This window comes from Lonchura striata, chromosome 3, assembly GCF_046129695.1.
Source record: "Lonchura striata isolate bLonStr1 chromosome 3, bLonStr1.mat, whole genome shotgun sequence".
In the NCBI taxonomy this organism is placed as follows: Eukaryota; Metazoa; Chordata; class Aves; order Passeriformes; family Estrildidae; genus Lonchura; species Lonchura striata.
The window spans coordinates 85,368,099-85,386,169 of record NC_134605.1 but is presented as its reverse complement, the minus strand read 5'-3'; the positions used below and the strand labels follow the sequence as shown (position 1 = coordinate 85,386,169).

Here is an 18,071-nt window from a genome sequence, read left to right as displayed (position 1 = left end):
ATTAAATATATAGGGCAGTGTGAAAAGATAGTTGTATCCTCTTTTAGCATATTTTAGACTTGTTCTGTGGAGTACTGAATCTGCAAAAAGACATGTTCTTTAGGAACAGTTATAAACATTCTTGTGTTTTAGAAACTTCACTCTTGGAACTTCGTTTTTTGTGCAAAATTTCAGAGTTAACATACTGTATTATATTTAATGATGGATAAATTGCTTTGGAAATGGTGGATAAATTGATTTTCCATTTTGCAGTAGGAATTAGTAGGTTGATATTTCATCATGGACATTTTCCTACTCACACATAAAATTGAGCTGCTGTCACACTCCATCCCCTATAAAAATGAGAGCACTGATGGTTTTGTAATCTCGCCATGCACCCGGCTGCCTTGAGCCAAGCAAGGGGAGCAGCAGACTGTGGAGTCCCAGCATCTGTCTTTACCTTTCTACCAGTGAGATGCTCACAACAATACTCCTGCTGGCCACTCCCGTCCAAGCATTAACAACATTGTTGGCAGGCTTAATTCAACTCCCATGTGCTTTTGCATTTCCAATACATTTAATTACACAACAACATACCGTTTGTAACAAGATCTCTGCTCTGTTTAATGACAAACAGGACAGTGCTCATCTAATGGCTATTAAATGCTCCTTTTTATTCAATTATAGATGTCATGTTGCTCTGTTCTACTTTCAGCAGATCCTTCAAATCTTTCACATTATATGAAGTTATTGCTTTTCTCATGGGCTGTCTTTTGAAGATTAAAGCATATTATTGAGTGCGTAATTAGCTAATATTTTTTTTTTTCCAACATATTATTCAGACCTGAAAGCAATATTGTGTCCATTCTCAAGAGTGGAACTGCAACATATTAGAGGAAAAAAAGACACTCACAAACACTCAAAAGCATCTGTTAAATTTGGATGCCACATTTTGAGAGCATGAACTTTTATTTTAAGTTGCCATTCATACGTTACTTGCTATATTCAAAATTTAATCCACCTACATCTGGAGCATTTTTTAGTGTTCAACTCTTTTGAAAATTGGTCTTAGATTAATAAAGAATTGAGAGGACAATCATATAGCATGTAACTTACAAACCTCAGGATACATACACATTGAAAGAAGGAAATGAGGAGAATTAACAGTGTTCATGGTGATATTGAAGAAACATATATAGAAGGCTCCGGTTAGGGCTAGTGAGAGGTAAATAGCAATAGAAAATTAGTAGAAAAGCAAGAAAGCAAGGAAAACAGCATGCATTTGCATTTTCAGAATGTTTTAAGTGAGGTTTGTTATATTAGCCGAGATCAAAGTTTAATATTAGAACTACTAAGAAATACCAAACCCATCTCCCTCCATTCACTAAAGAGGGAACTAGGAAAATTGTACCCTTAGTGAAAGGAATACGTCTGAAACACAGTATTTCTTTTACCTCACAGGAATAATCTGCACAAAAAACTACATCATGAAAGTATATATAATAATTATTATAGAAATAGAGTAAGTGTTGCTACTGTTATAATAAACGTAAAAATAACCAAACTGTAGTTTTTGAGTTCAAAGTTATGTCAACCTTAAAATGCTTATTCACATATACATCAAATTGTCTTAGAAATGCAAATCTACATCATTACTTAATTAGATGATGTCAGTGGTTTATTTATTTCAAGTAAAAAGGGGGATCAATACATTTTTTTCAAATAAGGTGGTAACAGCTTTTTTCTGATAGATGCGCTGTAGACAGAGTTACTGGTGTCATCAGAGTCCATGTATAATTATTAAAATACTGAATATGTCACTTTATGTGTCTTTGATATATTATACTGTATATACAATATAGTAATGCACTATATTACTGCTGTATGGTCATACTGGGTTATCATCTTACTCCCACATCAAAGAGCAGTTTAGGTTCTTACTTGTTTAAATGATGGTCAGCAATGGAAATTGGTGGCAGAAGTCTGAAATATCTTCTATCCAGATATCCTAAAGAATAAAAAGATTTGCAGAAAGCAGTACACTAGTGTGATGTGTTTACAGAAATGTAGTGTGGGGAGATCAATCAGAAGGAGAGAGAAGCCCTGAAAATTCAGTTTTTGTAGCATTAAAGGACCCTGTATCAGGATGGCCAGGTTCTATTTTTTGGCTTTATTTAACAAAAAATTGCAAATTTGCTAAAAGGTTTCAAATAACGAAGTCTTGGAGAGCAATCAGTGTGATGACAAATAAAAATTTGATTCATAATTATATTATTTCTCTCACACAACTCTAGTAGCAACATGCATAAATATTTCTTATCTGAATAAACAAATGGATTAGTAGTCTAATATTTATCAAGAGTATTGGTTGTGTCTGTAAGAGTAGACTCATCAGTTCCCATTCTTTCCTCACTTGTTGTGACACCTTTCCCTCTCATCTCCATTATTTCCTCTCATTGTGACTGGCTTATGCAGGAGAGTAGCCTTTGTGAGCAATGGGTACAAAGAATGATCTTTAGACTTGTATATCTTGCTTCCTTTGCACAGCACTAAAAAGAGGGGAACAGTTTTGAGATCAAGCAAACAAATATTTTTAAATTTTGTATGTTTTACTACCATGCTTTATATACACAAAAGAAACTTCCTAGAATTTTTAGTAGCACTACAAAAAATCTTAAAAGATATTTAATGATTCATCATATATTGTCCATCCTTAATTAGACTGTTGTTCTGAAGGCCAAAGTAATTGTCATGGCAAAAGACATCATAACCTGGTTACATCACAACCTGGCCAAATTCAAAGAGCACACAGTGAACCTATTTCTGATTCTTCAATCAACCTGAGACTTATACAATACTCATTTAAAGGGCTGAAATAACATCATCAGTGAATGTAGTTAAATTTTGTGTGAGCATGTCCTTGTGTTTTTCCTTTTGCCAAGATACTCACTGCCATTCACCACTCACACTTGTTAGTCAATGTTGTGTTTTCCTGTGGCCTCAAGGAGTCCTCAGACATTTGCTCTTCTTAAAAAAGTCTAGTGTTTCCTCTTGTTCTACAAGTAATGACTTTGTATAGCATTTTTTTAGGGTTTTTGATCTTTAATGGAGTGGTTTGTGTTAGACATGAGACCTTACTCAGCAGGAGTTTTGGCTTTTAGTTCTGGTCACAGAAAGAAATGGGCCAGTAGAAACAGCTACTCATTCCTGCATGAGAAATACTAGACTACTCTGTGAGCAGGGGCTACATTCATACAAAATTTTTCAGTGTCCATCACATTGCCTTCAGGCATGTTACTGCTGCAGCAACTTGATACTATTATACAACTGCTCAGAATGACATCAGGAGCTTCAAGAGGTAGTTACACATTACTCAGAAAAGTCCCTGGTCCAATATTACTAACCCACAAACAATACTAAGATTGGGTACCAACCTAGCATTGCATGGAATTTAAACCACAGTGGACTACCATGCCATCTTCCTGGATTCTTGTGTTGTGCAGAACTGTTACTTTTCTCAGTCATCTTCCACTTTCTAGGAAGATCATCTTTTGCAGAAGATGAGCTTTTGGGGAAGGCTCAGTGGGAATCTAATCAGTGTGTAAATATCTGATGTGAGGGAATAAAGAAGAGGGAGACACATTCTCCTCAGTAATAGCTGGTGACAAGAGGCAATGGGTAAGAAATTTTGCAGAAGTCCAGTTTCCACTTCAAAGGACATCAACAACAGACTGCAAGTCTCCTTGAAGTTTTTCTTGCAGTGTTTCTTGTCAATCACACATTTCAAAATATGCATTTTATTTTACACTGAGCATGTATCTAATCCTCTATTAGACTTCAGCGACTGGGTTTTTAATGTCTTCTTTATACTGAAGAAGTATTTAGAGCTTTTCTCTACAATCAAATCACCATTGCATTAATTTTTGAAATAATTCCACTAGGGTCCTTCAGCTCCCATGCAAAGAATTTTCTGAAGTCTTCAAGTCTTTTGCCATGTTGCTGTGTATTCTTAAAAGATTCTACTACCTATAGCTTACAGGCTGCATGGAGCTTTCCAGACTGTCTATAGTATATAAAATGTAATGCAGTTTATATTTCCAAAATAATATTCCAAATGGTTTGGAAAGTAATGCTTCATTTTAGTTGGATATCTTTGTAGCAGTGATTTTCCCTGAAATTGCTGCATTTTTTGTAAATAATATTTTTTTCTGAAAATTATTCAATTTTTAAAATATAATACTGCAGTGAATTGCAAAAAATTTCTTAACATGAAGGATCAAGGCAATTTTACTAGACAGCTATGCTGTGAAATCAAGACAGGGTGATTTTGCATTCTCAGCTGGCCTCTAGAAGAGCCAGGCGCAGCATGCAGCTGAAATACTCAGCAGCCTGTGCAGCAGTTTCTGCTTCTTTACAATCCTCTTGATGCCTTCTTGAGCTCCTAGGCACTTTTTCTGGGACTTTGGCAATTTTGGGAAGCCTCTGAGGACACTGAGGATGCTTGTTGCTTCCAGGTGAGGCTAAGGCAAGGGTGGCTCTGGCAGCTTCTGACAAACTCTCTCAGCTGTCCTTGAGCAGCAGTGCCACGGCAGGCAGGTCAGGCTCCTCCTGGCCTGTGCCAGGATGAGGACTCTGAGGAGCAGTTTGTGCAGCCATGGCAGAGGCAGGCAGGAGATGCAGCAGGTGGCTCAGCAGTTTGTGCAGGAGGGCACAAAGGGCAAACCTTCTGTGTCCAGCATGCACACGCTTAGAGATGGTGGTCACAAGGCACAGGACCCAAGCGCTGCTGAAGGAGCACTGACAGCTGTTTGCTGTCAGACTTTCACACCCAGATGGAGGACACAGCTGTCTAAGTCCATAGAGACTCACACATTACAATCCTCTGCATTATTTTGAATGTTCATGGTGACTGGGAGAGGCTCCTGAAAACTGGAAAAGAGCAAAAATCATTTCTGTCTTCACAAAGGAACATACAGGGAACTACTGGCCAATAGGCTTCAATCCCTGGCAATGTGAAAGAGGAAATCTTCCTGAAAACCATTTCCAAACACATGGAAGACAAGAAGGTGATTGGGGTAGTCTGCATGGACTTAAGAAAGGAAAATTTTGCTTGACCAAATCATTGCTTTCCACTATGATATGACTAGCTAGGTGGATGAGAGGTAAGCAGTAGATGCCAACCTCAGCTTTAGCAAAGCCTTTGACATTATCTCCCATTATCTTTGTAGACAAGCTGACAAAGTTCAGGTTGGATGCATGGATGGTGAGGTGGATTGAAAACCACCATCTTAAAAACAAGGTCCAGAAATTTTTCATTAGTGGCACAATGTCCACTTGGAGAGGAGTCATTAGTGGTGTACCCCCGGGCTGCTCCTAGAGCCACTGTTCAGTGTCCTCATTAACAGCCTGGACAATGGGGCCGAATGTAGCAGAGAACTGAGGCAGAAGAAATAAAGGGCAAATCAAGTTCAACAAGAGCAAATGCAAAATTCAGCATCTTGGGAGGAATAACCCCAGATATGAGCATGGACTGGAAGCAAACTGTCTGGTAGAAAGCTTTATGTAGAACTGTTTGGACAATAAGCAGGCCATGAGCCAGCAGCAAATCCTTGTGGCATAAAACAGGGATCCCACAATATCCCAGCCTGCATTTGAAAGAGCGCTGCCGGCAGGTCAAGGGAGATATCCTTCCCTTTTGCTCAGCCCTGGTGTGACCACCTCAAGGAAGATACAGACTTCCTCAGGGGCGTCAAGGTGCAGCTGGAGAAACTTCCATGGAAGGAGACAATGACAGCTGGGACTCTTCAGCCTGGAGAAAGCTCAGTGGGAATCTCATCAGTGTGTAAATATCTAATGTGAGGGAATAAAGAAGCAGGGGACACATTCTCCTCAGTAATAGGTGGTGACAAGAGGCAATGGGTAAGAAATTAAAAAAAAACCAAAAAAACCCAAAAAAACCAAAGCCCACAAAATTCTATCTGCCCAGAGATGTTGTGGAGTCTCCATCTGTGGAGATATTCAAAAGCTGAGTAGACACAGTCCTGGACAATTGATCCTGCTTGAGGACAGGGATTATCCTAAGTGATCTTAAGACTTTCCTCCAACCCAGACAATTCAGTGTTTTTTATGTGACTAGCTCTTGCTTATTCTCAGCATAGCTAACAGCTTCATTTTTATGGATTAATACACTATTTTAAAGTCTTTTATATGTATTTAAACAGATTATTTCTCCATCATGGTGGTTTCCCTGTTTCCAGTGGTGAATCAGGTTTAAGCATTTAAAAATCTTTCTACAATATCACAGCCATATCCTTGACTCTTATATTCCTTGGGATGTTGCAGGTGTCCTGAAGTAAATATTTTTGAAAGAACTTCCTTATTTCCAATAGTTGTGTTTATAATACCAAATACTTCACTTAAGAGGAAGTTATTTTAGCATTATCTTAGTAATAAATTAAATACCTCATAAAACTAAGAATCTGTTGTCATATCTAGTATTTCAACATTGATTTCTCTAAAATTACATTTCTGGAGGGACTCTGTGAAACTGCAATATTTGCCTTATGTTAATAATCAGTCTACTCTCTAAGATTACAAGTTTTTCTAATCAAGCATGAAGAAAGTTAGTTTGACAGAGTAGAAAATCTTCCTAAATAAATAAATGTAGTGCTGTTAGGTTTTCTTAACATGATTATTTAGAGTGGCATCAAAATTAATTTAAATTCAGATTGCATTTATCTCATTTATAGAACTTAAATATTTCTTTGACATAATTTATTTTCAAGTTCAGTGAGTAAATGTTGTACTTAACCAATTATAAAACAAACCTTACACAACAATGATAATGTCTGCATTGCAGGTCAGCCTCCTGGCACAATGCAAAACATTTTCTTCACAGCTATATCTCTGGAGTTTTGGAATCTCTTTTAATCTTCTCAGTCCTTGACTTTGATGTAAGTTGTTTTTAAACAGGCAAGGCTCCAATCTTATTTCATCTTTAAGTTAGAGCTCTGTATGTTCCTTCACTCTGACATTTAACAGTCCAAAATACTTAATGTAAAACAGTTTTTCTCTCAGAAAGTCTCTACCTTGAAGTACATGTCCAGTAAATTAGGATACAGCTTAAAAATATTTATTTTTTCCACTTTAGCATTTAAAAATGGGATGAAACAGTTGTAATTTACAATGCTAAAAATAGATTTGTCAATCAGAAAAATTCTTTTTTTTTCCCCTTGTCAATTTCCACTGTAGAAATTAAAACCTAACTTTTAATGGAATGGCGGAAATGGTATAACTTTTAAGAGGCTCTTTTAGAATTTCAGACTCTTTTCCAAATACTCTATTACTAATATTTCTTTTAATGTCTGTTGCCGTGTTCTTTTGAGAGTTTTACAGTTCTTCTAAAAGTTTTCTGTGCCTTCTGATGTTTACATATTTCTACTAGAACTTTCTCACACTGTTCATAAAAACAACGATTGTTTTGCATTCTACTTTGTGGGTGGAGAGAATTGATGAACTGTTGGTTTGACCAGTGTGGTTGGAGAGGTGGCAATTTCATCCTCCAATCCACTGTCACTTTTAATATTCTATATATAGTGGAGTCAGAAAATAAAATCTCTATTTGGTTCTTTTTCTTCCCTCTTTTACATCACATGCGTCTGTGAGTTATTTCATGTCATAGTGTGACAAATGTCTTTTAGCCAAAGGTATAGAAATATGAAAGAATAAGAAATTATATCTAATAATAAAAGTTAAGGTATAAACTATCTAAATATAGTTGAAAATTATTTCTTTTGTTTTGAAATAAAATTGAACTTTTATGGATACACTTGAAAAATTGTGATGGATTTTGTCTAATCATTTTTTGGCAAAAGAGGTCATGGCATTTGACTTCTTGACATTGCTATGCCTGTTTAAGGATGTTTTTGTTTGTTAAGCACATTTCAGTTTTATGTAGCCTGGCTAGGAATCCCTTTAAGCATTTTATTAATGTCATAATAAAGAAACTAGAGATTTTGTAAATCATTCCTAAAATTATTTTGGAAACCCAAGATTGAGTGCTGGAAGGCTTCTGCATCAGTGAGGTGCTCCCTACTTACTTTTCTCCCAAAACAGAGGATTAGGCTCTGTGTGCTCTATTCTTTGTGAGCTGTGTTTCTATGAAAGGTTTTAGTGGGGTATGATGAACAGACTTGCACTTGATTTCTGCAAGCATTTTAATTTTAATTTCTTTCCTTCTGGCCTTATTTCTTATGATTTTGTTCAATTTAACATCTAATACAGAGGTTAATTTGTAATGTACTGGTTACCGTAATACATCCTCAAGGCCAAAGTTAATAGGATTGAAAAAGAAATGGTACATTCAAATCCTAACACTGTATTACTGAAGTTAACAAGGTTTCATTTTCTGCAATGTAGATTTTCAATCTAGGGGAGAGACTATCCAAACTCTTGCTATAATCTGAGTTAGTGTAGGCACTGGAATTGGCACTTGGCTGCTTGGTGGCAACTTTGGCCATCTGGAGTTCTTTAACTGCCCAGAGCTCAATGTGGCTGCGTTTAGGTACTCAAGGTGCTGACAGCCATCTGTAGGTCAGGCACAGTGAGGGGTCCTTAACTCCCCACTCACCTCCTGTTATATCTGTGCTTTTTTAAGTCTGGTTAACCAAGGATTAACCAAGAGAATCATAGTTTAGCTTGGCAAAACTATTACATAAACCTCATTAATTTTGCATAACAACTACAGTAGTTAAGCCTTTAAAGCCCAGATTTCTACTTTTCTTAGAACTACTTCTTGTTTTGAAATGTGATGATGTGTTTCAAAAAACCACTAATTAGCACTATCCCTTGAAAATTCCCATGGGTTTATTCTAAGAACGTTTACCTTCATACTAAAGTGTAGAATCTTTAAATTATTAATTCCATAAATTATGTCAGTGTTCCTACACAACTGCTTGATTTTATCCTTAAATAATCTGCAGCTTATTTTTAAACACTAGTATTAGAGATCTTACTCCTCTAAAGTTAGAGATGTGAATAGATGGATATGGCATGGTACTGCAGAGGGTTACAATGCAGATTTTGAATTCTTGCACTGTGTGCTGGACCTGCAGCAGTGCCCAGGGTCAGCAGTCAGAACCAGAGCACAAATCCTGTGGGAGGATGACCAGAGCCTCTCTTCTGAACAGCTTTCCATCTCATGTCAGGCAAAGTTCATCAAGTCATTTCAATTCACAGAATGGGTGAAGGAAAAGAGAAATAAAGAATGCAGCTTACCACATACTTCAGCTAGGCACTCAGCTGGGTTTCCTGAAGCATGTAATCTCTCATTTGCTTTATTTTTAGTATTTTATCTTATTTTGCCCCTAACCAAGCAGTTGATATTTGAATGATTTGTCATTTGAATGATCTAGCTGAAGTCTGTCCTTTGGGAAAGAGGAAAGTAGCCTGCTGTACACATCAGTCAGGGCAGGAGTCAAGGGAGCAGCATCCAATATCAATAACATTTAGAAAACTTTTTATTACATTGATTGGCAGCAAAAATATATGCAGCACAAAGCAAATAACCAGCAACTGTTTTGGTCTTCTTCAGGTATTCTAAGTAGCATTAGACAACTTGTTGACACCACATATCGTTTTTAAGTGAATGTAGGTGGTATTGCATTTTTTATTTAGTTAAAGGAACAATATGATCCTAGGACATTTATTTCTATTTTGAGTGGTCTTATAACCTCAATATTTGCTCAATGAAGCTAAATGAAGGTAGCAAGCCTCCTGTGTGGGCTACCAGCCCTCTGCACAGCAGAGTGGCAATAAATACGGCTCTCATGGGGCTACCAAGACCCACAGCTGAGCAGGAGATGGGAACTTTGACTCTCTGCTAAGCCCATTCTATAAACCAGAGAGGGCACTGAGATGTTTTTCACTTCTTTCTTGCCAGAAGGATGACTCAAAATCAAAATGTAAATATTTAGTCATGGTCTGGCTCATGGTCTGCCCAAGGCAGCATCATAATGGGCTTGTCAAAAACATTCTTCTAATTGTTTTAATTACCCTGAACAAAAACATAAACCAATTTTTTCTACTTACACTCTTACTATAGTATATATATATTTTTTTCCCCTGCTGATCCTGAGAAGTCAGCAGAAAGTATTCCTAATATTGAAGTCTCTGTATCTGAAAGGTATTGCTGAAAGGTAGTGGCCTTTCATACATTTCTGTATTAAATTTAAAATACCAGACAGTTTACAAAGGTGCTTGGAGGCAAAAAAGGGACTTTTATTACTCTACAAAAAGCTTATGCCTCATACTGATCTGTGTGGTTTTGCATGCAACATTGCAAAATGGCTAATAATATAATGATGGGATAAAAAGTGGGGCAAATGTTTCACTGGGTATGTGTTCTAGTAATTAATAAATGATGGTAAAAATAACTATCCCCAATTTTTTTTTTATAACTGGATTTTTTTTTCAGAAAGTTCATCAAGTTTTGTCTTTGTTATGTCATAAATCACATTTTAGTTCATCTTGTAAACAGAGATAAAATTGCCTTCCCAACATATTCCATGTTTTCCTGTGTAATTAACACCTCATTCACAGTTGTGTCTGCCAATCAAAGCCCTGTCTTCTTCCTCCTGACACTTCCTTGATACTTTGTTTAGACGGCTGTGACTTTAAGTGTCACCCTCAGGATATTTTAGATAAGTTCAAACAGGAAAAGGAGGGTGCTTCAAGAAGTCAACACTGTAGATGATTATAACTTGGAGGGACTATTTTAAAAGTATGGAGTAATTTATCTTCGTTTATTACATTATTACCTCTCAGTCTGTTTTTCCTACTTTCTAAGGGAAGTTTACTGTTTCTTTTTTTTTTTTTTAAGTCAGGAAATATCAGTGTCCACCTGTGTTTCCGAAGCAGAGGTCAGTCCAAAAGTACAGATGTAGCTATCCACAGCTCCCTTTGCTCGTGCATGTGTGGCCAGGCGAGCTTCTCAGTTGCTCAGTGAGCAGCATCAGTGAGCTGACCAAAGTCAAAACCTACTCCACGTTAGCCCAGCTGAGCCCCCAGCCCTAGCTGGTCCTGGGGCTGCAGGGAGAGTGTTACCAGCACAGCAGAGGACGTGCTGACGGTGGGTAGTAAGGGCCAGTAGAGCCTTGAGCCTAGTCTAAGCACCTAGTACTGTATTTTGGTTCTAAAAATTTACCCTTAGCTGCAGCAGTTACAGCCCTGCATGTGCAAGTACTGGTGGGATTAAACAGCTCAGCACATAACATATGTCTCAGCTAGTTAAGACCCAGGAATCTGATGCTCCAAACATGCTGAGGTGGTTTTGTTTCCTGCTGACTGGCTGAGGACGTTCATAAAATCATGGTGGCAGTGTACATGTTGTATGGCACAGCCCAATGGCTGAAACACATCCACACAATCTTTGTTCTTTCTTCAGCTTGAAGGGATTGAGATACCTACTACTCTCAGGAGAGTCCCTGGCTTCTAGGCAAGAGGTTTCCCTGGAGAGCTGCAGGATGTGAGAGGGATTTTCCACCCTTACTGATATCCCCTCAGTATAGATCAAGATTAATGAAAAGCACATCATGAGAGAGCTTTCCTACAGATCAGGGCTCTCACCTGGAAAGAGCAAAACTGGATTACACTTTCTGTTCCTGAGAATACTTCTGCAGTCTATGTGACACTCTTATTTAACAAACTACAGAAGCATGCTTAGAAGTAGCGAGCATAGCTTGCAGAAATATCCCTAGGTGTTAATTGTGAACCATCAGCCAGAATTTTATTTTTTTCACTTTTTAAGCCAAGTTTTTACCAGGACACCCCCCCCCCCTAATGTTCAACATTAATTTACATTTGCCATATGCAAGGGAAAAGTTTACTCTTAATGGATACAGCACTTTTTTCTTTGGCCTTTTCACCTAGATATTAGTTGTTCTCAGCTGTTGTTTCCAAAAAATGTGCATCAGATTTCAGCTTGGCAATAAGGATGTTAATTCCTGTAAATTACTTCCATTTTTATGTTGATCTTCCTAAAAAAAAGCATATGTGAAAACAGTTGTTCAAGCAAATCTGTACTAAAAAATTGTAATAGTTACATATGCATGTGTTTTTTAGAAACTGAGTGCAAAATCTCCCTTAAGTAGACTTTTATGGACTTTATGTTTTATTGCAAATGATTTTGCATGTGCATTATATATACACAGATGGTAGTAATTGCACAAAGAAGGTGAACTGTTTTTGCAAATAAATCTCTGGCTTTTGTGCTCATTATCACATCCCAGAGAAGAAGGTACATATATTTTCTAATTGGGTTATATTGCACATATGTACATCCCAAGCTCTGCTGTGTTCATACAAATATCATTTCTTTACACCTCATCAAGGTACTTTGTAATAATCCTATCAATATGCACCATATGTAATAACCACATCAATATGCGATATTTGAGACAAAATTTTAAAATGTCACCACGATGGAGATGCAAATATAGTTTGTTAGAACTATTAAAAGCAATCCTAAAACTACTCATATTAGATAGTATTGCAGTCACTGATATAGAGTGTTAATTTTGAATGGATTTTGTTGAGGTTTTTTTGCTAATACATAAGGCAACAAATCTTTTCTTAGAATTCTTATTCCAAATTAGTCCCTAACCACAGCATTTATAAATGTCTGTTGTAATTTTTTTGTTTCCAGGGGAGACGAGGCAAACCAGGCCTTCCAGGAAAACCGGGGCCACCAGGACCTCCTGTGAGTAACGAATGAGGGGAATGGGAAATTTTCACTCTGTCCTTGGACTTTGTTAACTCTTTTATAGCAGGTTACCAGATGATAATTATAGTTCAAAATAATTGATCTGTGTGTACGCTGCTGTATCAAACACCTACTACTGGTAGCCTTTTGTTGCAGCATAAATAAAAGAAGTGGGTCTGCAAGTAGGAGGGACTACACAGGAGGGAAAGAACAAGGTGGAAACTTCAGCAGAGGAAGCAGAAATCGGCATTTCAAAGAAAGACTGGCCATGTATGCTAGCTGTGAATATTGTGCTTTCATTCCCTTTGCAAAATGCATGATGCTTCGTAGAAGAAGGGATAATTTCTGTCTCAGAGGGGTAATTTAAAAGATGAAGGACTCTGTGAAGCATGTGCCAACTGTCTGAATGATGGGGAGGATTATACCCAGCACTGGAATGAGCACTCAGCTGTAGTTCAAATGAGTTGACTGAAGAATTAAAAAGATTAAGAAATACATGACTTTATGAAAGGATTTGTAATATGAAGAACTAAAGGGTTTAGCTCAGATCTAAGAGGTTTGGGATTTTCTTTTTCTTCTCTATTAAAAATAAAAATAAAGGATTTAAAATTCAAGTCAGGCATGAATGTACATTAGTCTTCAATGAAAGCAGCCCTTTTTTGTTAGAAGACAGTCATATTTGTAAAATTCTCTGTGCATTGTATTATAAAAATGCTGTCATGCACAAATGCAAAACAGCTATTTGTGGATTAAGTAAACTTCTGCTGCTTTACATTCTTAATATAAAACAAAAAACTTATAATTCCTTCTTTTGCTTACCTGGATAAAGGCTAGTGGTTTATGCATCTGAACACTTGATTCAAATGTTTCAACCTGGTCTTACATGTAGAGAGAAGAGAATAATGCACTGCTGCACAGGATACAATGACTAAAATGAAACAGATGTCATCTACCCTCATCCAAAACAAAAGCTGCATACATTTCATAAATAATTTTTTTCTTGAAAAACGTGTTTAGAAAGAGGCATTTATGGTGGAATTCATTTATCCTGCATAAAACCAGTTTAAAATCCCTCCTTTTCACTCTTGTCCCCTGCATACAATCATATTGAAGCCTTGCTTGTTTGAGTCTTCTGCACAGTCCTAATGCTGAAATGATATTGCAGATTGCAGGAGGCCAAACAGATGAATACAAGTGCCAAATATAACCTTTAAAGGATAAAAAAGCAAACTATAGCAGAGGTCAATGTTAGACCTAATCTACTTAGCTTTTTGTGAGCTAGTGAAAAGCTGTTTCTGCGTTACAGATTTCTGCCAGCCTAGATTTGCTGGCAGGTCAGGCTTGTGAAGATGTATGGTCCTTGACACATATACCAGAAATCTTGAGAGGAAGCTAAGTTGTGTTTCTATTACTGAGATTTATCTCAGATTTTCTTGCAGCAAGTGGAAAACTCAACTTTGTCAGCATGGCAATGTCACTACAAGGAACTCTGTATTGGGTAATAGCCTAGTACTACATACAGAAAAGCATTCCTTAAACAGCCACGGCCTAAATATTGGTTTAAAGTATTTGTTTCTGGTGTAACTCTCTTGATGCACTCCTCGCTTTGAATACAGCTATACCACCATCTTGTGTTCCTCTTCCATGGCTGAGAAGATAACACATAAAAAAGGAATACTCTAAAAGCAGCAATGCCTGCTAACATGCATGGGCAGGATCCCCATACTTCAAGTGCCACAGCTTATATACACTAAAAAAACTTTAACAGGATCCATCATTCTCCTCACTTTTTCAAGGCTCAAACTATATTCAGTTTTGCTGTGCTTCCAGTTACCTTTCTTCCCTAATAATAAGCAGCTGCTTCATGCACATGGATGCATTGTTAGCTCTTACTCTGGCTTTTCCAAAGTGCAACAGAACAGTCACACCTGCAGGGTGATTGCTGGCATAACTTTGGCCTACACAGGGTACAAAATAGTTAACAGATTGAATATGTAAAAATTAGACTCTCCAGTATAAAAAAGTTTGTGTTTTGGCTGCTGTTTAAAAAAAAAAAAAAAAAAAAAAAAAGTTTTTTATTGTTTTTGAGGAAAAGAGATTCAGTCATTAATTGTTAGGGCAGCTACAGCATGCACTGTGTGTTTGAAATTAATAAATTTACCTAATTTATTTATCATTTTATGCCATGGTGTTGAGTATTTCATTTAGATATTAGTCAAGTGCTCAGTACTGACAAAAAAAAAAAAAAAAAAAAAAAAAACCACATAAAAACTGTGATAAGAAAATACAATACTCAAAGTATTTATTATAAAGGACAGTCCTAATAACAATGTGCACATGTAGGGATTTGTGGAGAAAAGACTGGGGTAAAATTAAAGAAAACTGGAAAGTTACAAAAATTGAAGTCAGCATACATGCTGTGGTTTCATGTGACTGAAGTGTAAAAGCACCTGCTAACAGTCAAAAATCTACTTGTAGCATGGCAGCATTTAAGACTGTTCTAATCTTCTTTAGATATCTCATCTTTTTACTTTTTTTTTCCCTAACCTAATTTCTGGGGATTGTTTTTAAAGTAAAATTAATGCTTGGTGTGAGTTTCTAGTCCCTTAACATCATCTGCATAGCTTTGGTTAAAAACGTTTTTCACTGTCAGAAACATAGATTGATTGGCATCTGGTAATGAAACTACTCAGTTAAAGTGGGATTTTCTATGAAATTTCTCCCAGATATCCTTTCTTTCGTGTCATTTTTTTCCTTATGCTTTTTTTTTTTCCCTCTTTGGAACAAATCCTGTGCTCACAAAAGGCAAAGAGTCAATAAGGATTTTTATTGATCAGCTATAAAAAATATTTTTGTAAACTTATGGAATATATTCTTCCTTTGTATTTGTGTAAAGTCTATTACATATTATAGATTTTTAATGTGTTCGTTGATTCTCTTCTGGTTCAGAATTGGTAGGATACATCCTTGCTGTAGTTTTTGAGTGCTGTTATCTCAGTACAGGAGAGCCGAGATTTGTGCTCACACCCATCTCAATCCAGCGGGTAGCAATTTGTGCTGAATACAAGAATCCAAGTAGAGCAGTAGCTCCCTCTAGTGCTTTTTGACCTTTTCTCTACTTTGCAAGCTCCTGGATAGCAGTAAAAATCTTCTGTTAAACACACTATTCACTTTGTTCTCACAAGCATTCTGAAAATTATGATTGTAAAATCAGTATCTCTGTACCCTTCAAATATATTTTATGTATTTGCCTACTTTCATTTTCTTCTAAAGTCTTCTGAAAGAGAGACTGTCACATTCTGTTACCCTGCTCAGCATGGCTCTTCACTGAAATTGAAATGCTGATTTTATGAAACAAAAAGAATTACTATGATAATAGGATGCTTTAAGGTTGTAGGAATTGCATTTTGATCAGACTGCAGAACTGAGCTGATTGCTCTCTTCTGCTATAGCTGCTGACTAAAAGTCTATAGAGTTCAGCAACTTGGATGGGGTCCCTGATGTCTGTCACTGCTGAGGTTGGGGGTTTACTAATTATTTATTTTTACCTTTAAATGAATCAGCAGGTAAAGCTATTTACATAGATGGGCTAGAGAACAGAAAAAAAGGAGTTTTTCTCATTTCTCCAGTGAGGGTTAACTTTATCTTTACTGTCCTGATTTTCTCTGTCTCTACTGGAACTGTTATGACTGGAGCAATTCCATTTCTTAATAGTTCCCATTTTAGTGAGTTAGCTTGTTTTTAAAATCAGGAGTGCTAAGCTAGAGTTGTGCTACAGACTTGCACCAGTATTAAAAAAATTCTTCCGGATGAGTCTGATTTTTGTCCAGTTATTCTTTAGCTGAAGTGAAACGTTATTAGCACAGGTTTGTAAAGGTTAGAAGCATGAGGACTGCCTGTTCTGGCCAAACACAACCTTGTCCAATCTACCTGTGGCAGAGATGGAGAGAAACTGAGCATGTGTTAAATCACAGGCTAGTAAACTGTAATCACAATTATTCATTCTTTAAACTGATACATCCAAAGCTAAGCTATTGTTTTCACCCAATAGATGTAATTGATTCATTTCACAATTGCTATAACTTTTGAAGTTCATCATTCAGTTTATCATTTACCTTTGCAAGAGGCTGAACTTCCTATTTTTTATCTTCTCAAGTATTTTGTTTGGAAGATGAGCTTTGTGTTATTCGCTAGTTTTAAATTAAAATAGGGTTTCATTTTCGCCTGCATTGCATGTGATGCAGTAGAGGAGTTCGCTTGAACTTCTTCATTTAATTACATACACATTTGGTGTTGTAATTCAATACATATGTCAGTGCCCCCACACTAGTTATCTTAAGTAGCCAGCAGTTCACTTTGAGGAAATTTCATTTCCTCTGCCTTAGGAAATATTGTCATTCCTCTACCAACATTTTGGGAGTGAGTGAATGTTATCGCATAATTACAATAAAGAAAAAATCAAAGTGATGATAGGTGAAAATTGTCAGTAGCATTTCTGGTTTTCCTGGATTTTCAGCTGCTTCTTAGAATAATATTGGAAACATTTACATTATAGTGTGGGAATGGCTGGCAAAGGTTGGTCTTATTGCTTGTTTCTATGCATTAAGTTTTTTTATCCATATCAAAATGTAATTTATTTATTGTGTCCTATTGTGGCAGACATCATGTTTTCATCATTCTTTCCATTTGCTCTTCGGAATAGTTATGCAATATTGTGCATCTGCCCTGATGAGTTTCATGATGTTCTGCATTAAAATAAACAGAAAAACAATGTCTTATTTTAATTGACAGGCATTAAAATGAAATACAGGGATAAAGTAACTGCACTGAGTCACTTGTAGGCTGTGTTCTCTGAATTGGCCTCTTTTTGAGATGCAACCAATGCAATTTACTTGTTACCCATTTTATGCATGGACTGTGAGATTGGGTAGATTTTTTCAACAGTCTCATCTTTGCAGAAATGCAGGTGAACTATAAAAGTTAAGGGAGGAAAATATGTTGTAAGCCCCAGTAATTTCACAGTTTGGAGCTATTTCCCTTTAAGCACCTGTGTTTCTATTCCTGCCTTGTCTGTAGAAATAACATCTGAAACCTGTTTGCAATTTTGGAAAACAATCAGGACACATTTTCAGTTCTTTTTTTATTCATACAACTCTACTCTGTGTGCTTCACTTCTCTTAATTACACAACTTGATATTAGAAAAAAAAGGAAACCCTGCTCAAGTGAGCTTCAAAGTGGCAGATGTGCAAAGTTCTCATTCAAAAGCTAGAAACTGCTGGTACAATAATTCTTCAACTGTTGTTAATTTCATTGCTTCTTCACTTTAAAACC

The 18,071-nt window shown here is 36.6% G+C and overlaps 1 protein-coding gene across 1 annotated transcript in view; it reads left to right on the top strand.

Annotated features, from left to right (window-relative positions):
• The window catches only part of COL19A1 (collagen type XIX alpha 1 chain), a 182,567-nt gene that overhangs the window by 106,800 nt on the left and 57,696 nt on the right, over positions 1-18,071 (top strand). The window contains exon 17 of the mRNA XM_077782360.1: positions 12,683-12,736. Coding sequence (XP_077638486.1) covers positions 12,683-12,736 — 54 coding nt within the window. The remainder of the gene's footprint in view (positions 1-12,682; positions 12,737-18,071) is intronic.